The sequence below is a fragment of the Rhineura floridana genome, chromosome 11 (genome assembly GCF_030035675.1).
Source record: "Rhineura floridana isolate rRhiFlo1 chromosome 11, rRhiFlo1.hap2, whole genome shotgun sequence".
Lineage (NCBI taxonomy): Eukaryota > Metazoa > Chordata > Lepidosauria > Squamata > Rhineuridae > Rhineura > Rhineura floridana.
This window is the reverse complement of record NC_084490.1, coordinates 61,631,453-61,654,103: the sequence shown is the minus strand read 5'-3', so window position 1 is coordinate 61,654,103 and position 22,651 is coordinate 61,631,453. Positions and strand designations below refer to the sequence as shown.

General features: G+C 41.3%; 1 protein-coding gene and 1 long non-coding RNA gene across 2 annotated transcripts in view; one reads left to right on the top strand and one right to left on the bottom strand.

Moving 5' to 3' along the window:
• Window positions 1-5,270, bottom strand: part of LOC133366297 (UDP-glucuronosyltransferase 2A2-like) — a 45,223-nt gene extending 39,953 nt beyond the window's left edge. The window contains exon 1 of the mRNA XM_061589256.1: window positions 4,514-5,270. Within this exon, the coding sequence (XP_061445240.1) occupies window positions 4,514-5,270 (757 nt within the window). The remainder of the gene's footprint in view (window positions 1-4,513) is intronic.
• The window catches only part of LOC133366298 (uncharacterized), a 65,684-nt gene that overhangs the window by 4,639 nt on the left and 38,394 nt on the right, over window positions 1-22,651 (top strand). The window lies entirely within an intron of this gene.

The following is a 22,651-nucleotide window of genomic DNA, read 5'->3' as shown; positions in this document are numbered from 1 at the left end:
CAACAGGTTCCCCATCTCTATCTATAAAAATAGATCTCATAGTTCTATAGGCTGGGTTTCATAGATTTTATAGATCTATAGGCTGACATTGTATTCTGGATAAATTAAGATGGTGGGCAGTCACCACAGGTAGGAGCTGGCCATTAATCTGGTGGAGTCTGGTGGAGAGTGAGGACAGGTCAGGCTAGTGAGGGACCTTCTGAGCCCTTGGGGTACTCAGCCAGTGCATGGCCTGGCCAACCACTAGCATCAGGCTTAATCAATCAGTTCATTGTTATTGAGATGCTTACAGATTGACAGCTTTATAATCTGTTCTAGTATGTCATAACTCTGGCATTGAAGTCAGATTGACCACTGTGTAATTTCCTAGAAACTCCTTTTTAGGATTGGGGACATTTCTCTATCTTCACTCCTTTGGCACCTCATCTGCTTTCTGGCTGACTCCTTATCAATATTGAACTGCAGTCCAGACCAGTGGCAAAGCTAGGTAATTTTAGACCCTGGACTTAATGGCCTTACATTGTGTGTGGGGTGTGTGGGTGTCTTTATACAGCCATGTATATTACTTCACATTTCTCTTCTCTCCCCCTGTTATTACCATCCCATGCCTTACAAGAGCTTTTGCAACGAACAAAAAACAGTAATCCTTGTTTTCATTTTTGTTTGTTTATAGCGTTTTCTAAAAGGAACCATGGAAGGCCACAGATTAGAACAAATTGATTCTTACAAGTACCTCCAAGGCCAAAGCAGAGCACACAGTTAGTGTGTTGCTTAGATTTTGCTTTACAAAAGGAAGTACATTCTTTCCAGCAGTTTTATGGAGAGACATGTCCATGCTGCTCCATTTGCTGTTCCCTGGGTGTTTATTGAGGAAGGGGGCTGTGGGGCCTGGGTTCAGCCCTAGCAGCTCTGGTGATCACAAGTCCAGAGGATAATATATCATCTCTTTTATTCCAACACTGTGTTGTTGGAACTGGAAAATAAAAGGTTGGCTGAAACAAAACAGTGATGAAAAGCTAAAGAAGGAGTCATGGGGCCATACAATGTCTTATGCCAATTGCAGTAGGATTTAATTCTGTTAATAAATAATAATCTTTAGAGATACACAGGAGACAATAGGAGTTCAAGTAACAGGGTGGTTTATAACAGATGCTCTTGGAGGTCGCTGATTCATAGGGTCGCCATAAGTCGTAGTCGACTTGAAGGCATATAACAACAAAGAAAGCTCAGAATGGAACCTGAGATAAATGCCTCTGGTATTTCAGGGATTTTTTTGAATGCCTCTGTTCACATGCCATCATGAATGGTTATATAAGCCGTCTGCCTTCCTTCAAGACAGATTAACTACAGTCCTCAACCCCAAACAATTCAAAATCAAGAACCTGTGTGTGAACTGAAGTGTCAAATTCCTGTGCATGTATTTTGCTTATGGAACCTGGGCTTCTGTTATATGTACAAATAATCTACTTACAAGACAAAGCATATGGTTCAAGAAGGTTGTGATGTAAGCAAATCTCCAGGTGCAAATAAATCTTTGCAGCTGCTGAGATTAAGAAACCACTCATGTTGCCTTTTATTCCTTTTTTAGCCATTAGGCAAGGCTAGTATGTAACGTGTGCTCTGAACATACTGGAAAGTACAATCAAGGACATTTTCATTCAGTTCTCCCTCTGTTGTTGCAGATTTGTGAAAGAGAAAATACAGCTAATCTTTTGAGATCTAACAAAAGAATTTCCCAAACAGACATATAATGGATGAAGTGTTGAACCTTTACAAAAACATATTGGGTTCAAATCCCTATTTGTCAATGAAGCAAACTGGATAAGCTTGGCAAGGTGAGAAATGCCACTCTGGTCTGCTGGCTCTGAATAAGGTCCAAAATATGTGCATTTCCCATTATATTGTTGGGGAGTTGGGGGGGATAACCTATCCCCCCCAAAAAAATACCTAAAAGAGGGAGAGTTAAGGCTGGATAGACAAACTGAAATCCTCTTAAGGTGAGTTGTGAGGTAGCCTTGACTGTGAGGAATTCTTATGAAAGCATGGTATCATCACTGTGTATATTGTCCTAGAAGTCTCCGCTTTTAAGAAACAAAATGCAATAAGTTCCTAGCCCTGATGACCAAGGAGAAGAAGACTTGAAACATGATGTGGGCCACTTTTCAGGATTTATGTATTTAACAGTCTGCACATCTCTTTAACCACCTGTTAGGGACAATTCCTAGGATCACCTTCGTACTCCAGATACCAGGTAGTACTTTGACAGAACTTCCAGCCAAAGGAGAAGGAAACTTATGCAGACCTATCAGGAATATGCTGCTGCTAGGGTAGAGGTTGGGGACCTGCAGCCCTCCAGATGTTGCTGAACTGCAACCCCCATCATCACTGTCTATTGGCTACACTGACTACGGCTGATGGGAGTTGTAGTCCAATTTCATTTGATGGGCCATAGGCTCCCCACACCTGTGCTATAGAGTTACTCCTCACTCTTTGACTCTTTGAAACTTTAGAAATGGATGAACAGCACAATCCTATCCTTGTCTGCTCAAATCACACTAGTGTTACTCAAAAACACACTAGTGTTATCTTAATAAATAAACCAATTGGTTTTTACCAGTAAAACTTGCCATGGTTCCTGGAAATGATAATTTGGTGAGAACACTGTGAAATCTCTCTTCGATATCCTTACCATTCTATTCCTGCCCGCAAACCTTACAGAATTACACTTCCCAGGGTTCCATGAGGAGAGAGATTGACCATTCAATGATTTTTTAAAAAAAGGTTAAGGTTATATCAAATTGGTTCAAGCACCACAACACCAGGATATAGGAAGCTGAGGCTGATGCCTTAACAGACGTGCCTTGGATTACAGCAATGTTGTGTAATGTCATATATTATGCTTGCTTACAGTTTACCCCCATTCACCCATACCTTTCCAGGTCTTTCAGGCCCAAATCCAAATGGGAAGGACAGAGTACCTGGAAGCAGCAAAGAGATGCCCCACATTGTCCTAGTCCTGTATTGCTTTATGAAGCACCTGAACTTTTCTGTGTTTCTAGATGAATCCTCCTGTGAGTTCACCCATGCTGTCTGGATTTGGGCCTGAAAGACCAAGGAAATGTGTGAATGCCATTCTCCCCTCGAACTGGGAGGTGACACTGGTCATTCCTGACATTTGGAGGCAATGCACCAACTGCTTCATCTCCTCCACAAACAGAATCAGGAGTGTAGCAATAACTCGAGCCAGATACAGCATATCCCTACTTTGGTGAAGAAAATCGAGCAAATTTTCCTTCCTTTACAGTTGTCTTACACTTATCTGAATAATTTGTTTGTTTGCAATATTTAGTTTCCTTGTCTTTTCATTCTTATTAAAGTGACAGCAGAGGGGACCTCCTACAGAGCAACTCCTTGTCCCCCTTCAGGCTCTTTCAGTGTGGGATTCATTGGCGATCACTTGTGGTTGAGTAAGATTGTCTTCCAAGATCAGGTCTTTAACGGTGGGTCCGTAAGTGACTGTGGAGGCCAATTCTGGACCCACACAGCCTCCCACAGTGAGGACATAGGTTTCCAGATGGAAGATGATCACGATGAGGATTTATTTGAGGTGGGATAAACCACCATTAAAGGGCCAAGGTACATGCATAAGCTAGCAGCATGTATACAATCGGTAATGTAGAGGTGAAAAAGAACAAAGGAACAGAAAGCTACAACATATTGGGAATAGGCAACCTCATATCCTGTGCCACTAGTGGGCAGAGTTACACATGCTTTAGTACAGTTAAGGAAGAATATAGTCTGCTGTGATATAGCCTCCTGTTTGATTGTTGTTTTGCCTTCCCCCTCCTTTTTGTTGTGCTGCCTTTTTGAATTCTCCATTACCACATGAACAAGCAGGCATAAGGCTGCTTGCCAGAAGCTAAAACTATGGCCTGAAGTAACCTATATTTCTTCTTTCTCATTTCCTAAGCTGTGTCTGTATCACTATATACATGAAGGTTGTGAGTAACCTAATTTCATATACTTTACCGGAAAAAGCTTGATTGCTTTATTCTGCTAGACTGTGTGCGGGTGGAGGTGGGGTTGATTATTGCTCATTCCATTATTTTGCCATTTTTACTCTGCTAGAGATAGAACCACATAATTGTTTCATCCCATAAACCCCAATACAATCAATTGTGTTTCTATTCCAAGGTTAATTTTAGAGATTCTGCTAATTAAACTGGAATTCAGGAGGAGTGGAAGTTGAACAGAAGGCAAAGCAACTTAGCTAAACAATAAAGGAACAAAGCTGGTGAGATCTGCTGCTCCCTGCCTCAGGCTATTCAGCTTGGTACTGCCTACTCCAATTGGCAGTGGCTCTACAAAGCCTCAGGCTGAGGCCTTTCCAGTCCTGCTATGTGGAGATTCTTTTTAGTTGGAGATGCCAAGGATTGGACATGGGACCCTCTGCATTTTTAGAGCATCTACCAAATAATTATACTTTGGGAAGAAGAAACAAAAACAGGCTTACCTAAAACCTGACTGTAATAGGAGTCCCATTCTCCCCAGTAGGTCTGGAAAACGTGGTCTTGTAGGTGGTAAGATATTATATTTTTCACTCTTTCTCCAAATGACAACCTGTCTGTGAGCTCAGCCAAAGTAGCTGGAACATACGAAGGAGGGGAGGGTATTTTTCCACAGTGTCTCTCCACTGTTGAGGCTGGTGTGAACCGCAGAGTGTACACAAATGGGATGCCCAATTTCAAAGCAATCAGGTCACCACACATTGTCACGGGGTCTGAAAGGAGCACATTATATTTGTTTTTTTCCAGGTGGGCCATGAGTTCCTGATTGGCCAGTACGCCTTCACACATTTGCCTGTTGAATACAGTTACGTTCTTCATCAGCTTCCCCAGCTCTCGGTAAAACCTGTAAAAGGTCAGAGTGGTTGGCTTGTTGTTGAACCACAGCATTATGATTTCCTTGAAAAGGGAGTCAAGGTCATCCTTTCCAAAGGGCACAGAGTACACCTCAAACTTCATGGTTGGCACATCACCAGGTTTGATGAAGATTGATCCTGTTGAAACTAGGATGCTGACATTGTGATCCCTGTGTAACAGTTCCTGAATGATGATCTTAACATTTAGCCAATGGCTAGCTTCTGTTGGCCAAATAAGCACATTCCCACAGAATATTTTTCCTACTAGGGTGACCTGAAGTATGAGCAGCTGGATTGCAACTGCTCTCACTGATATGAAAGTCATGATATGCTTTTCTGGGACCATCATATTTTCTTCAAATCACTGCTCAACAGAGGTGTTATTCAGCGTGTTATTTCTGTGGGGAAACCTCCCATGTCCCATCCTACACTCTTCTTAACAAAAGTCTTTTGACTGAGAGTGTAGTTATGCTTTTAAAACCTCTAACAGGATTTCTGTTGTTGAAGAAGCTGATTTCTAGAATGAAAAAAGACACAACATTTCTTTAATACACCAGTTTCATATTTCACCACCCATGAAAAAATGAAACAAATTTTAAAAAAGAAAACCTTATTTGAATATTGTTTGATTCAAACATGCAGAATGCAGAAATAACATATCCAATATGCTATAATCCCTCCTGGACTATGCCACTTCAGTTGGTATGTGTGAGATGCTCATGCACTCCTTGTACATGGAAAGGCTGGACTCAGGCATTCTTCCTGACAGGCTGACAAACTCAGGCATTCTCCCTGACAGGTGGGACATGTTGTCTCTCATCTGAAGTGGTACAGCCCCCAGGAGGGTTGCTTCACATAACATGTCTGCACATTTGAATGCCGTGAATGCAATTAGTGCGAGGGTCACCCATGTTGGGCCAGTGTAAAATTAATTGCACCTGGTGAAAGTAGCAGGGTAGGGGGGAATGAGAGAGAGATCTGTTGCTGCTGCTGCTGTCACCACCATATCCTACATCTCCTCAGCTCATAAGGGGGAAACACAGAGCATAAACGGCGAGAAAGTGGCAAAAATAACTAAAGCCCACCAATGAAGGATGGTGTTGGCAATAATACCCACAAGTTACTGATATCGTCACCTCCACACAGAGGGAGGCAATGAACTCACACAATGCAGACATGCCCCCAACACACCTCCCTACACAAGATACTCAAAACTCGTGTGTGTTTCATTTATATCCCACCTTCCTTGTCTCATGGAACAGGGGTCATAGGGTTCCCAGGCAATCTCCCTTCCCGGTACTGATCAAGCCCAGACCTGCTTAGCTTTAGGAAGGCTGCTGCATCATATACCTTCAGGCCATGCCCTGGGCCATATGTCCCCCTCACCCTAATCCCAGGTAATCAATCACTTTGTCTGTCCAATCAAAACTATTGAGAATCCCTTGACTCACCTGGATGTTCCGAGAGCTCCACTCCCTGCCTCTTGCCCCCACAATCCATTTCCATGTGCAAATATCCTGCATTCTCTTAATTTTTGTAGCCAACAACTATAGCGGAATCCTTTCCACATTTGGCTGTATAGTAGGGCTGGGTGATACATTCAATTCAGTTCTCATTTCAAGCTGAATCTATCAAATTTGCACTTTCCAAAACAACATGAGAACCGAAACCCAGTCATCCTTCGAAATTCACACTTCCTCGAATTTTGCAATGCAGTTCGCCAACCAAACGATGTTTACAAAAATGCATGTATTAGGGGAAAGTGCACACAAATACATGAGTGAAAATAATATACAAAAAGGCATTATATGATGAGAAATTGCCTGTAAGAATATGTGCAAAAATGTGTTTATTAGGAGAAATTTGCACTAAAATGTTGGAAAATTTTCATGAGGGTTTTTTTAAAAAAAATGCAAATTGCTGCAGAAATGTGGAGAACTTAAATTTAAGATTGGGAAAATGAGAAACTAAGAGAACTGAAATTCACAGATTTTTTCATTTCTAATGTATAGGTATGTATAGAATCCTGTCAGATATATGCTTCCCTTTATACAGTGCTTTTGGGGGGGGGCAAAAACAAGGCCCCATTTCCTGATAAATTGTAAAATGCCTCTTTCACACCTATCCCCTTCCTCAGCCCCTCTGCCCTTCTCTGTTGAACTTGTGGTTAAACTTGTGGTTAAACCTTTAATTTAGAAGTAGATAATAAAAACAGAAATACATAATTCACATCAAAACGTTGAACATTTATAGATGCCATTTATTACTTTGTGTTTTAAAGAAAAATTAAAAATCCAAAATTAGGTTTTTGTGAGTCCCAGTCACAAAATGGTTGCTGTGGGCATGATTTAATGCACAATGGTTGCTGTGGGGTGGTTTAACATAAAATTAGATGCTCCTCCCCCCTCCCTCTTGCTGATCCTGATTGTGATCAATGGTACTGTTGCTGCCTAATAAGAAAAAGGAGCACTCCCCAGTCCCTGGGAAAGCACACACTGGCACCTCCAGCTCATATATTCTCTCACCATACACATACAGACCCACATGCCTGTATCTCATGCACACACCCCACATATACACAACCTTCTCCCTCTCACTAAGTGTATCTCTCACAGACCACACAGAATACTGCCTTTAGAAAGACAATTAGTAATTAATCTCAACTAGCTCCAGCCGGGGCACCACATCAACATATTAGGAACACAACAGTTGCCTTGCTAGATCAGGCCAAAGGGTAACCAAGCACAAAGGTAGCCAGCCAGATGCTGCTGGACTATGACTCCCATCACCCCTGATCATTGGCCATGGTTTTTGGGCTGATGGGAGATGGAGTCTAACAACATTTGGACGGTTCCGCTGTGACAACCCCTAAAATCTAGCCCATTTTATTTATTTATTAATGAAAACATTTACATGCTGCCACCTTTCATTGAACATTCCAAGGTGGTTTACAATAATTTCCATCAAAACAATACAATAAAGCTAGGGGGGGGGATACAAAATAAAAGTAGAAAAAATTATATTTCCAACAATGGACAGATAGAATAGGGATGGGGCAAAAATCACCAATATTTAATTTTTGGCAAATTTCAGGGAGGTGAAGGGTGATTTTGGGCCCCTGGTTGGGTTCAATCCACCATTAAACAATCTAAAGACCATAAAAGACAATAAAAACCAAATACAAAAAAATGCAACCTGATAAAAATCTAAAAAAACAAAGCACACCACTCCGTTCCTTGTTGTATAAAGCAAACAAGATAATGCAACCACAGGTGCAACCACAGTAACTGCACCCTCACATCTGCATCATCAGCAAAAGATGGGATGTGCAAAAAAGCTTCCCCTGTGGGAAATGGGCAGGTGCAGCTGGGAGGAGAAGCTCCCCAAAGCTTCAGGCTTCATTTAGAGCTTTAACGTTCATTCCCAGCACTTTGAAATGGGCTCGGATGCTAATAGGCAACCTGTGCAGCTGGGTTAGAATGGGAACTCCTTACGATGTGTGTCCCCGTAAAGGGGAGCAAGCCACAACATTCTGCATTGGCAGCAGCTCTTTGATCATCTTCAATGGTTTGCATCATTCAGTTGGGTCATCCATAGTTAGTTACCTCTATTCCTCCTAAATTCACAGTTCCAGATAAGGAGATGGAATGTGGACTGCTGTGATTTTTTGTTCCATTTTAGTAGCTGGATTTATGTATCCAAGATACCTGTGTTTGTTACCAGGTAATCGTAAGTGTCCCTGGGTGGAATGCAGGATAGAATTTGTAGGCATGATCATTCTGCTAAGAAGAACATAACTCACTCTTTTCAAGATGCCCATGCAAAATTAGGAATTTTCTCATTACGACTGGAAATGAAGCAAGCATGCTTTATAGTAGGGCCTCATGACATTTCTTAACCATTGTCCCATTGAAACATACCTGGCCTTCTCCTTTCCAGTTCCAGCAGTCTTTCTGCATGAGATAAAGGAAAAAAGAAGCTTAAATAAGATTTGTTTGTTTGTGGGAATAATACGACGTGATGATATAACAATCAAGATTACCTTCCTCCCACCAGAATGGGTGGGAACAACACGATTCAATTTCAGATAAACTCTACTGGATAAACAATGTAAATCTGAGAAGTCCTTGATGGCCAGAAATAGAAGCAAATAGTCAAAACTCTTCAAACAGCAAGCTCTATAGTTAACATTTACAGTACCCCTAACAGTGACACTGAGCTTCACCACCCCTTGGTGGCTGGGCTAGGTTTGTGCCCGGGCTCAGTCGGTGATGCAAGGAATAGGTTGCTCCTGATGGTGGGGCCAATGTGGATCAAGCTTCTGCTGGCCCTGGAGCCAAATAACATCCTCAACTGGCTCTGGGGGCAGGACTCAGTTGCAGACTAGACTTCATCTGTCCTGGTTTGTGCATGGAGTTTAAAGTGGGCATGGTCCATGGCAGCCTCAGTTGGTCTCTCACTGCTGAGCCACCCATCCTCCCTTGGTTCTAACTCACCTTGCTGAGGACATTTGTTGGTCACTGATTAACAGGGCCAGGAAGGCATTTTTCCCATGGCCCAAACTGCCCCAAGTCTATGGGGTTTTCACCTTCATCACAGCAGGGTCACATTCCTCAGCCTGTATTGTTCATTCCAGCATTTTTTTAAAATCCTGTCATGAGCTCCGAGGAGCCATTGGGCTCAGGCTTGGCTTGGCAGGTGGTGAAGATGCGGAGGGAGATGAGAAGGGTTGGATGAGGGAGGCTGAGACACTGGAATAGGGGTGTTAAAGGGAGGCCCTCTGCCCTCCATGATTCTGGCAGTTCTGGATGGAGAGGCATCCCCAACTCTTCTCTTCTCTCCTTTGAAGAGGACAGCATCATTGGGGTCTGGAGAGGGAACTGACCTGCCACTTGGGGTGGATGAACGGGAGTCAGAAGGGGAGGTGGACTCAGCCTTGTCCCCCAGGACTAGGTGACACTTCTGACAACAAAAACAGCCCCACCCATTTTGATGTAGTACACGCCAACAAGCTTGACATTCCCACATCGCATGGGAACCTCATGACTAGGCTCGCCATGCCTTGACTTTAAAAGCTTGGCAGTTGGGTATGGGACTTTGTTGAGACAACTCCATAGCTCCTGTGTGGTTTTGGAACTTTTTGCTCTGTTTCTCAGAACTTTGCCTCCAGCTCCCAGTCTGACTGGTCCTGCCATCTTGTCCCCTAATAAGAGATTTGGGGCTGCTATAACATTGCTGCTGCTGCTGAGTCTGTACGGTTACTTTACTTCAATGAAGATCTCCTCCTTACTTCAATGTAAAAGCCTCTGTCTTCATTTTTGGGTAGGAGCCAGGATAACTTGGCTGGGGAAGGCATTGGGCAGGATCATTAGTTCATAAGAGGATGCCCATAAGGGATCTTGAGTGGGGCACAGTAAGGCACCAGCCATAATTCGGAGACTGGGGAACAGATGACATGCACTGAGGTTACCATGAGATCCATCACACTGGTCCACACCGTGGGAACCTCCCCTTGGCAAGTCCTCTTGGTTACCCAGCAGGGTTGAGAAAAATGGGGCCAGCAGTCAGGCTGACTGGGGTGGTGGTGATGGATCCTTGACATCATGCCATGCCAAATCCCAGTATTTTCCTGTAGCCAATACAGCTGTGGCCTTGTTTACCCCATACATTGTTCATTGTTCCCTGTGTACCTACCTCTCTGTACCTGGTATGTGAAGACATGACTACACTAAAGACAAACTGGTTTAATAGTAGGGTTGCCAACTCCGGCTAAATAAATTCCTGGAGTTTTTTTTCAACCTGAGATCAAACTTCTACATGTTGATTTGTGTGTGCTATGTGCCTTCAAGTAGATTACAACTTATGGCGACCCTATGAATCAGCAACCTCCAGTAGCATCACCACCCTGTTCAGATCTTGTACGTTCAGATCTGTGGCTTCCTTTATGGAATCAGTCCACCTCTTGTTTGGCCTTCCTCTTCCTACTCCCTTCTGTTTTTTCCATCATTATAGTCTTTTCTAGTAAATCATGTCTTCTCATTATGTGTCCAAAGTATGAAAACCTCAATTTCATCATTTTAGCTTCTAGTGATAGTTCTGGTTTAGTTTGTTCTAACACCCAATTATTTGTCTTTTTCGCGGTCCATGGTATGTGCAAAGCTCTCCTCCAACACCACATTTCAAATGAGTTGATTTTTTTCTTATCCACTTTTTTCACTGTCCAACTTTCACATCCATGCATAGATCGGGAATACCATGGTCTGAATGATCCTGAGTTTAGTGTTCAGTGATACATCTTCGCACTTGAGGACCTTCTCTAGTTCTTTCATAGCTGCCCTCCCCAGTCCTAGCCTTCTTCTGATTTCTTGACTATTGTCTCCATTTTTGGTTAATGACTGTGCCAAAGTATGATCCTTGACAAGTTCAATGTCCTCGCTGTCAACTTTAAAGTTACATAAATCTTCTGTTGTCATTACTTTAGTCTTCTTGACATTCAGCTGTAGTCCTGCTTTTGTGCTTTCCTCTTTAACTTTCATCAGCATTTGTTTCAGATCATTATTGGTTTCTGCTAGTAGTATGGTATCGTCTGCATATCTTAAATTATTGATATTTCTCCCTCCAATTTTCACACCTCCTTCATCTTGGTCCAAACCCACTTTCCGTATGAAATGTTTTGCATATAGATTAAACAAATAGGGTGATAAAATACACCCCTGTCTCACACCCTTTCCGATGGGGAACCAATCTGTTTCTCCATATTCTGTCCTTACAGTAGCCCCTTGTCCAGAGTATAGGTTGCGCATCAGGACAATCAGATGCTATGGCACCCCCATTTCTTTTAAAGCATTCCATCGTTTTTCATGATCTACACAGTGAAAGGTTTTGCTGTAATCTATACAGCACAGGAAGATTTTCTTCTGAAATTCCTTAGCCCGTTCCATTATCCAGTGTATGTTTGCAATATGATCTCTGGTGCCTCTTCCCTTTCTAAATCCAGCTTGGACATCTGGCATTTCTTGCTCCATATATGGTAGAAGCTTTGTTGTAGAATCTTGAGCATTACTTTACTTGCATATTAAGGCATATTAATATTGCATATTAAGGCAATGGTTTGATAATTACTACATTCCCTGAGATCCCCCTTGGAATTCGGATGTATATTGAACACTTCCAGTCTGTGGGCCATTGTTTTATTTTCCATATTTGATGATAATTTTTTGTCAAAATTTGGACAGATTCACTTTCAGTAACTTGTAGCAACTCTGTTTGTATGCCATCTATTCATAGAATCATAGAATAGTAGAGTTGGAAGGGGCCTACAAGGCCATCAAGTCCAATCCCCTGCTCAATGCAGGAATCCAAATCAAGGCATTCCCGACAGATGGCTGTCCAGCTTCCTCTTGAATGCCTCCAGTGTCAGAGAGCCCACTACCTCTCTAGGTAATTGGTTCCACTGTCGTATGGCTCTAACAGTTAGGAAGTTTTTCCTGATGTCCTGTCGAAATCTGGCTTCCTGCAACTTGAGCCCATGATTCCATGTCCTGCACTCTGGGACGATCAAGAAGAAATCCCAGCCCTCCTCTATGTGACCACCTTTCATGTACTTGAAGAGTGCTATCATATCTCCCCTCAGTCTTCTATTCTCCAAGCTAAACATGCCCAGTTCTTTCAGTCTCTCCTCATAGGACTTTGTTTCCAGTCCCCTGATCATATTTTTGCCCTCCTCTGAGCCCGTTCCAGTTTGTCTGCATCCTTCTTGAAGTGCGGAGACCAGAACTGGATGCAGTATTCAAGATGAGGCCTAACCAGTGCTGAATAGAGGGGAACTAATACTTCAAGTGATTTGGAAATTATACTTAAGAACATAAGAACATAAGAAGAGCCTGCTGGATCAGGCCAGTGGCCTATCTAGTCCAGCATCCTGTTCTCACAGTGGCCAACCAGGTGCCTGGGGGAAGCCCGCAAGCAGGACCCGAGTGCAAGAACACTCTCCCCTCCTGAGGCTTCCGGCAACTGGTTTTCAGAAGCATGCTGCCTCTGACTAGGGTGGCACAGCACAGCCATCACGGCTAGTAGCCATTGATAGCCCTGTCCTCCATGAATTTGTCTAATCTTCTTTTAAAGCCGTCCAAGCTGGTGGCCATTACTGCGTCTTGTGGGAGCAAATTCCATAGTTTTACTATGCGCTGAGTAAAGAAGTACTTCCTTTTGTCTGTCCTGAATCTTCCAACATTCAGCTTCTTTGAATGTCCACGAGTTCTAGTATTATGAGAGAGGGAGAAGAACTTTTCTCTATCCACTTTCTCAATGCCATGCATAATTTTATACACTTCTATCATGTCTCCTCTGACCCGCCTTTTCTCTAAACTAAAAAGCCCCAAATGCTGCAACCTTTCCTCGTAAGGGAGTCGCTCCATCCCCTTGATCATTCTGGTTGCCCTCTTCTGAACCTTTTCCAACTCTATAATATCCTTTTTGAGATGAGGCGACCAGAACTGTACACGGTATTCCAAATGCGGCCGCACCATAGATTTATACAATGGCATTATGATATCGGCTGTTTTATTTTCAATACCTTTCCTAATTATCGCTAGCATGGAATTTGCCTTTTTCACAGCTGCCGCACACTGGGTCGACATTTTCATCGTGCTGTCCACTACAACCCCGAGGTCTCTCTCCTGGTCGGTCACCGCCAGTTCAGACCCCATGAGCGTATATGTGAAATTAAGATTTTTTGCTCCAATATGCATAATTTTACACTTGTTTATATTGAATTGCATTTGCCATTTTTCCGCCCATTCACTCAGTTTGGAGAGATCTTTTTGGAGCTCTTCACAATCCCTTTTTGTTTTAACAACCCTGAACAATTTAGTGTCGTCAGCAAACTTGGCCACTTCACTGCTCACTCCTAATTCTAGGTCATTAATGAACAAGTTGAAAAGTACAGGTCCCAATACCGATCCTTGAGGGACTCCACTTTCTACAGCCCTCCACTGGGAGAACTGTCCGTTTATTCCTACTCTCTGCTTTCTGCTTCTTAACCAATTCCTTATCCACAAGAGGACCTCTCCTCTTATTCCATGACTGCTAAGCTTCCTCAGAAGTCTTTGGTGAGGTACCTTGTCAAACGCTTTTTGAAAGTCTAAGTACACTATGTCCACTGGATCACCTCTATCTATATGCTTGTTGACACTCTCAAAGAATTCTAATAGGTTACTGAGACAGGACTTTCCCTTGCAGAAGCCATGCTGGCTCTGCTTCAGCAAGGCTTGTTCTTCTATGTGCTTAGTTAATCTAGCTTTAATATTACTTTCTACCAGTTTTCCAGGGACAGAAGTTAAGCTAACTGGCCTGTAATTTCCGGGATCCCCTCTGGATCCCTTTTTGAATATTGGTGTTACATTTGCCACTTTCCAGTCCTCAGGCACAGAGGAGGACCCGAGAGACAAGTTACATATTTTAGTTAGCAGATCAGCAATTTCACATTTGAGTTCTTTGAGAACTCTCGGGTGGATGCCATCCGGGCCCGGTGATTTGTCAGTTTTTATATTGTCCATTAAGCCTAGAACTTCCTCTCTCGTTACCACTATTTGTCTCAGTTCCTCAGAATGCCTTCCTGCAAATGTTAGTTCAGGTTCAGGGATCTGCCCTATATCTTCCACTGTGAAGACAGATGCAAAGAATTCATTTAGCTTCTCTGCAATCTCCTTATCGTTCTTTAGTACACCTTTGACTCCCTTATCATCCAAGGGTCCAATCGCCTCCCTAGATGGTCTCCTGCTTTGAATGTATTTATAGAATTTTTTGTTGTTGGTTTTTATGTTCTTAGCAATGTGCTCCTCAAATTCTTCTGTTAATGCAGCCTAGTATAGCATTTGCCTTTTTTGCAGCCACATCACACTGTTGGCTCATACTCAGCTTGTGATCAACGACAATTCCAAGATCCTTCTCACATGTCGTACTGCTGAGCCAAGCATCCCCCATCTTATAACTGTGCATTTGGTTTCTTTTTCCTAAGTGTAGAACTTTGCATTTATCCCTGTTGAATTTCATTCTGTTGTTTTCAGCCCAATGCTCCAGCCTATCAAGGTCCCTTTGAATTTTGTTTCTGTCTTCCACAGTATTAGCTATGCCCCCCAACTTTGTATCATCTGCAAATTTGATAAGCATGCTTTGTACCTCCTCATCCAAGTCGTTAATAAAAATGTTAAAGAGCACTGGGCCCAGGACCAAGCCCTGTGGTACCCCACTCGTTACTTCCACCCAGTTTGAGAAGGAACAATTGATAAGCACTCTTTGAGTACAATTCTGGAGCCAACTGTGGATCCACCTGATAGTTGTTCCACCCAGGCCACATCTAGCTAGCTTGCTAATCAGAATATCATGGGGAACTTTGTCAAAAGCTTTGCTGAAGTCGAGATAGATTATGTCCACAGCTTTCCCACAGTCTACAAGGGAGGTTACCCAATCAAAAAATGAGATGAGATTAGTTTGGCAGGATTTGTTCTTCATAAATCCATGGTGACTTCTAGTAATCATTGCATTGCTTTCAAGGTGCTTAAGGAATGACTGCTTTATAATCTGCTCCAGAATTTTTCCAGGGGTTGATGTTAGGCTGGACAGGATAACCTGGCTTCAGTTGTCCATGCTCTGGTAACCTTCAAGCTAGATTACTGCAATGTGCTCTATGAGGGTGTGCCTTTGAAGACAGTTTGGAAATTGCAGCTTGTGCAAAATGCAGCAGCCAGATTGGTAACAGGGACCAGACGGTTTGAACATATAAAACCGATTCTGGCCTGCTTGCATTGGCTGCCTGTATGTTTCTGAGCCCGATTCAAGGTGCTTATTTTAACCTATAAAGCCTTACATGGCTTGGGACCACAATACCTGATGGAACGCCTCTCCCGACACCAACCTACCCGTACACTACGCTCAACATCAAAGGTCCTCCTCCGGGTGCCTACCCCGAGGGAAGCTGGGAGTCTGGCAACAAGGGAGAGGGCCTTCTCAGTGGTGGCCCCCAAATTATGGAATCATCTCCCTGGCCTGGCGCCAACCCTGTTATCTTTTCGGCGCCAGGTCAAGACTTTCTTCTTCTCCCAGGCATTTTAACAGCATTTGAATAATGTGTTTTTAACTTGCTTATTGGTTTTCATTAAATTTGTATACTTGTTTTTAATGTTTTTAATTGTTGTAAACTGCCCAGAGAGCTTCGGCTATGGGCGGTATATAAATACAATGAATGAATGAATGAATGACTGGTCTGTAGTTCCCCGGTTCCTCCTTCTTGCCCTTTTTGAAGATAGGGACATTAGCTCTCCTCCAGTCATCCGGCACTTCATCGGTCCTCCATGATTTCGCAAAGATAATAGAGAGCGGTTCTGGGAGTTCTTCAGCCAGTTCCTTCAATACTCTAGGATGCAGTTTATCGGACCCTGCCAATTTGAACTTGTTCAAAGTGATTAGGTATTCCTTGACCATTTGTCTATCAATTCCAAGGTCCAATCCTGACCCTTCTACTTTATGTTTCCCGGGAGGGTCATAGGTAGGGTTGCCATATTCCAGTTCCACAAATCCGGGCAGGTTAATTTGCATATTATGCAAATTATTTGCATATTATTTGCATATTATGCAAATATTTGCATATTAATATTTGGATTGTCCAGTTGTTTTGTTTTTGTGCCTAGGAATTACCACCAAAAGCTGGGGAAAGATGTGAGAAATCTTTTTTTTAAAAGCAACATTTTCAGCCTTAAATGCCTAGACTCTAGTTTCCAACACTATGGAGTATTTATTGATTGATTAAGAGAATTTATATCCTGCCCTTTTGCTGTTAAAAACAGAGCTCAGCACAGCTTACAAATATAATAAAAGCAATAAAAATACACAATCAATATAAAAACATAATTAAAAAAAATAGCAACAAACATAAAGTAAGTCAGGGCAGCAGTACGGTTAACCATTACATATACAATATATTTCAGAGATGTGGTGGGTGGAGAAAAACAAGCCAAAATGTTAGGAAAAGGAGTCTTTCATGCCACATGCTCAGTTCTAAATACTGTTGCAGCAAGTTTTACAAGTTCCTCCAGTATTCCACTGGTGCAGGCACTCAGACATTCAAAGTATCTGTATGTTTCTTAGGTTTTATAAAAGCAGAGCTTTGCTTAACTCAAAATTTCTTCTCCCTTTGATCAACCACATCTACACAGGTTCCACCTCCATACCCAAAATGAAACTGGGCCTGGAAGTGTGCAACAACCCCACACATACCTTGCTAATTAGATTACCAATGCCAGGATGTCTGTCTTATCGACTACTCTCCTGCTCCCCCCCCCCGGGCATCATGAAAGACCCAGTCCTGGGCTCAGAAAGAAAATAAATATCTGGTCCTCTTCAAAGTATTGAGAAGCCTCTTGTTTTAATTGAAATAATAATTATAAATTCTTGTTCTTATCACTAATGGGAGTTAATTATCTTGCATATGCTGCTGTTGCTTCTATGGCTGTAACGGAGGGAGGTTAAAGATAAGTGAAATGCAAATAGGGAAAAAAAACACAGAAGGCAGTAACACTTTCCTAAATGTAATACCATACCAACCACAACAAGATTCCTATGAGTAAGGCAGAAAACTAAGCATCTCACAACCAGTCAGGATTCCTAACCAAAAACCAAAAATATGATAAATGAAGAAATATTTATATAAGCATGACTATCAAATATATTTATTATTTACACAAACTGTAAAGATATTTATAGTGCAATCCTAGGTTTATTTATTCAGAAGCAAGTCCCAGTGTATTCAGTGGAACTTACTCCAACAGGGACAGAACTGCAACCTCAAGTGATAAGCAACTTCATTCACACAACCCAAAATTCCGAATCATGCCACTTTATGCTGTTTTGCAACTGTTTATACTTGTTTTTATGGTTATTGGATTTTAAATGGCTTTATTTCTTGTTGTGAGCTGCCTTGGTTTCCAACAATCCTACCTCACAGGGGTGTTGGAAAGACTCCATACACACACACGCACACACTGCAGATGTATAAATACATACAGCCCATATAATAGTTTATTGTCAAACCAGTTGGTCATTGCAGAAAAATCAGTATTAGTTTTAAAAAAATCAGTATTACTTTCCAACAGAATAAAAACTGTAATACCTAAGTAAGCCCTGCCTACTTGCTTTAAAATAGGACTGGAGAAGGGGGCAGAAAGAGTTAGAACACAAACACAATTCTTTTTTACATTCAGTCCAAAGTCCCATTGATTTTGAGCACATTCATAACCATATCTACTCAAAAGTAAGTCCTATTGAATTCAATGGGATTTACTCTGGGCATATGGGATTAGCATTGCTTTTACAAAAAGCAAGCATTGGGAAGGTTTTCAAAACACTGCCCAAGATCTGACTCCTGCACACAAGAGGACAAAAAACTGAAATGTATATACTTACCCAATTTATGAGATTTTCAGATAAACGGGGTGAAACCACCATTTTGTTTTCTAGACACTGCCGCAGGTCAATGAAACTGAAACACAATGCCTGATTGGCTGCAATCCTTTTTTTTTTCCATTAATTTTTATTCAAATTTTTGAAGACAAAAAACAAAACAAAACAAAAATTATTAAACAATAAAATAAAATGTTGAGTTCCGATTTATCGCAGATCAGCTATAAGTCTACAATATATAACAATCCTGTCTCCTAAATTATGTTATAAAATCACTTTCCTCCAGTAGCTATCTTAACTAATCATCAAATCTCATAAACATTACTTTATTCTTCCCACAAAAAGTCAAAGAGAGATTTCAATTCCTTGAAAGATATATCTTTCAATTTTTCTCCAGATAAACATGTTGACCAATCCATCTCGTTCAAATCCACTAGGTCCAATAATTTCAATAGCCATTTTTCTATTATCAATATTAATTCCATCTTCCATTTTCAATAATCCTGTTAAGTCCAATAATTTCAGTAACCATTCTTCCATTATCGATAATCCTATTAAGTCCAATAATTTCAATAGCCATTCTTCCATTATCAGTATCCCATAATAATCTTGTTATCATAGCCATAGTCCAAATAAACATATAGATTAATCCATCTTGTCAAACCAGTTTGATCCAATGATTTCAATAGCCATTCTTCCAATATCAATATTGATTCCATCTTCCATCTTCAATAGTCTTGTTCAGTCCAGTATTTTCAGTATCCATTCTTCCATTATCAGTATCCCATATTAATCTTGCTGTCATAGCCATAGTCATATAATAAGAGTCTGATGGGAATCTCCCTCATCACAAATCTTTTCTTGCCATCAATTCTGAATATGTTGCTGAGATATTGTTGTAAAGTCACATCTCTACTCTTCTTTTTTACAAAATGCACTGGCTCATCTCTTAAGAATTTTTCCATTGTCCCATATCTGTAGCCAATTCCATAGATTTTTTCTATGTCAAACTCCATCACATCATTCCAGTCCCAAAAATTATCCAAGACATTGATAACGTTATCTCTATTATCTTCATTAATTTCTTCAGAGACAACGTTAAGTTCTAAGCAGTAAGCTTTGTTTCTTGTATCCATAGACTCCAGATCTTTTTCCAATTCTACATTTGTTCCAGTCTCCAGAGCCTCTCTCACAGAATCCACTATTTCTTTAAACTCCTGCGTCATTTTGCTAAATTCATTTTTCATCTTCTGTCTACCCTGTCTCAGGGTTTGTTTCGTTATCTCAATCTCATCCATTATTTTCTGAAACATGATTTCTTCCATGGTCTCAGCCCCTTTCCTGATTGCCATTCTTAGAACCACAAAAACAAAAATTATTTCAGTCACAATTGGGTTAATATTCCAGGCTCGATGAAGTCACAATGTAGACAGTACAGCCTGCCTTATCTCTTATGTTCAGGAATACAAAACAAATTTAGTTCCCAGCTTCAAAAGAGTTAGTGGCGTCGTGAACAAGTAGATTAGTCAAAATGAAATAGACAAAAAAGAAGATAATCCCAAACATATAATGCTCCAAAGTTCATAAATTAAATTTATTTATTTTTTTCCCTCCTCGAAATAGAAATCCCTCTTCCGTTTATATCTTTAAAATGCACTTCCAGGCCAGCTTTTTGCAATAAAAACTAATTTCTTTCCTCCTTAGTTTCGTGAATAAAGGAGAAAAATTTTAACTCACCCAGAAGATTTTTATAGCTGATACATTGACAAATCTCTTTTTGCAGCAACGATTTAAACCAAATGAAAAAAAAATATAGAAAGAAGGGTGCTTGCTTGTTTAAGTCCGTTCTTCTTTAAAGAAAAGATAAACGTGTCGTTTATTCAGCTAGAGCGTGATGGACGTCCTCCGGCATTGCTGGCTGAACCTTCTCTCATAAATTAATGAGATCCAGTCCTCCCAAACAAAAACAGGCTTTTATGGTTAATCTCTATGTTTCTCCCTTCCCGAGAGAAAATCTTCATCAGTCAAAAAGAATGTTCTGACTGATTTACGCTGAAAAAACTTCTTCTGAGACGAGAGCTCGTCTCAAAAAGCAGGCACAAGCGAAGTAACCCTTCCCGGAAGTCCGATTGGCTGCAATCCTGAACGGGCGGGGTTAAAGCTACGAAGTGCTACAGTATACAGTACTGTTTAAAGAAAGATTTAACAGTCGGGGGGGCGGCTGATGTTTTTATGCATATCTCGAGAACCGGACCACCTAGAAACTTAATTTTTTAATTAAAGCTGAGAATCCGGGCCACGTAAGGGGCTAGCTGGGCGCCGGTGGCATGCATAGAATCTGGGTAAAACTCGGCTAACCGGGCAATATGGCAACCCTAGTCATAGGCCCTTTTTGGGGAGAAGACTGAGCCAAAGTAGGAATCGAGCACTTCTGCCTTTTCTTTGTCATCTGTTATCATTTTGCCATCCTCATTGAGTAGCTGTGCCACCATTTATTTTCTCTGTCTTTTACTATGGACATACCTGAACAAAGCTTTTTTGTTGCTCTTAGCATCCCTCGCTAGCCTCAGCTCATTCTCAGCTTTAGTCTTCCTGACACCATCGCTGCAATTCTGTGATACCTGCCTGTGGCCTGACCTTCTTTCTACTTCCTGTATGTGTCCTTTTTTGTTTTCAGGTCATCTCTAAGCTTTTTGTGAAGCCAAATTGGCTTCTTCTGCTGTTTCCCCCCCTTTTTTCCTTGTTGCAATTGCTTGCCATTGCACTTTTAGAACTCCCACCTATCTTCAACTCCTTTTCTCATTAGGGTCGCTTGCCATGGAACCGTACTTAGAATCAAGTCCAGGATAGCTGATCCTCTGGTTGCTTCCTCCACTTTCTGTAGGAGGAAGTTATCTGCAACACAAGTCAGAAATTTATTGGAGGGGCCATGTTTGGCAGAATTTGTCTCCCAACAGATATCAGAATAATTGAAACCCCCCATTACTACTACCTCATGCCTCCTTGAAACATTGGAAATTGCTTTTCAAAAGTTACATCCTCATCTTCTCCTTGATTGGGTGATCGGTAGTAGACTCCAAGCACCACATTCCTTTTGTTACTTGCCCCATTAATTTTAATCCAGATACTCTCGGTGAAGCTACTAAGCTCATCTTCTTGTATTTCTGTGCAGGGATATATCTTTTTAACATATATCACAACTCCACCTCCCTTTTTATTCCTTCTGTTCTTCTTGAACAAGTTGTATCCTTCAATTGCTGTATTCCAGTCATGGGAGTCATCCCACCAAGTTTCAGTTATACCTACCAAGTCGTATTTGCCCTCCTATATTAAGAGTTCAAGTTTGTCCTGCTTGTTTCCCATGCTCTGCGCATTAGTATACAGACATCGAAGACCATGTGATTTATGGCTTGGCTTCCTTACTACATTTTTCTGAGGGCTGTTACTGGGCCCTATTAGAGCCGATCTCTTTGGTCCCGCTACTGTGCATAAGCCTTCATCAGTCGTTACCACCATGTTTATATCTTCCTCCCCTTTAGGATTCAATTTAAAGCCCTCCTGATGAACTTCTCCATGCTGTGGCCAAACACATTCTTCCCAGTCCTTGTGAGATGCAACCCATCACTTGCCAGCAGTCCATCTTCCAGGTGATTTGTTTCTTCCAAGTATTTTAAGAGCAGCTTCCACCTCACATCCTAAAATTTCTGGTTCATCATCATACGGTTCCTCTGTGAATGAATCTGTCATTTGCATCTCTTTTATATAATTCTTCAGTGTATTGCTTCCATCTTCCTTTTATTTTATCTCATCAGTGTGTTCCCCTGCTGATTATTCAACATACCTACTCTTGGTTTAAATTTCCCTTTGATTTCTCTAATCTTTTGGAATAAGGCTCTTATCCTACCTTTTCTATTATCCTTCTATTTCTATACAATAACTATTGTAATAGTTCTCGTTGTCCCTACGTACTAGTCACTATATTATTGCATTTAGGGTTCTAACAGTGTGTCTATCTCCTTTTGCTTTTGCTTTCCTTCATCTTTAACAATTTTAAGAGTTTCCTCAGTCATCCATTGAGGTCTTTCTCTCTTTTTAACTAGAGGTATTGTCTTTTTGCATTCTTCCCTGATAATGTTTCTGACTTCAATCCATAATTCTTCTGTTTCTCTATCAACTAAGTTTAAAGCCTCAAATCTGTTCCTTATTTGATCTTTATATTCTTCTGGGATGTTATTTAAATTATATTTTGGCATTATGATTGCTTTAGCTTAACTC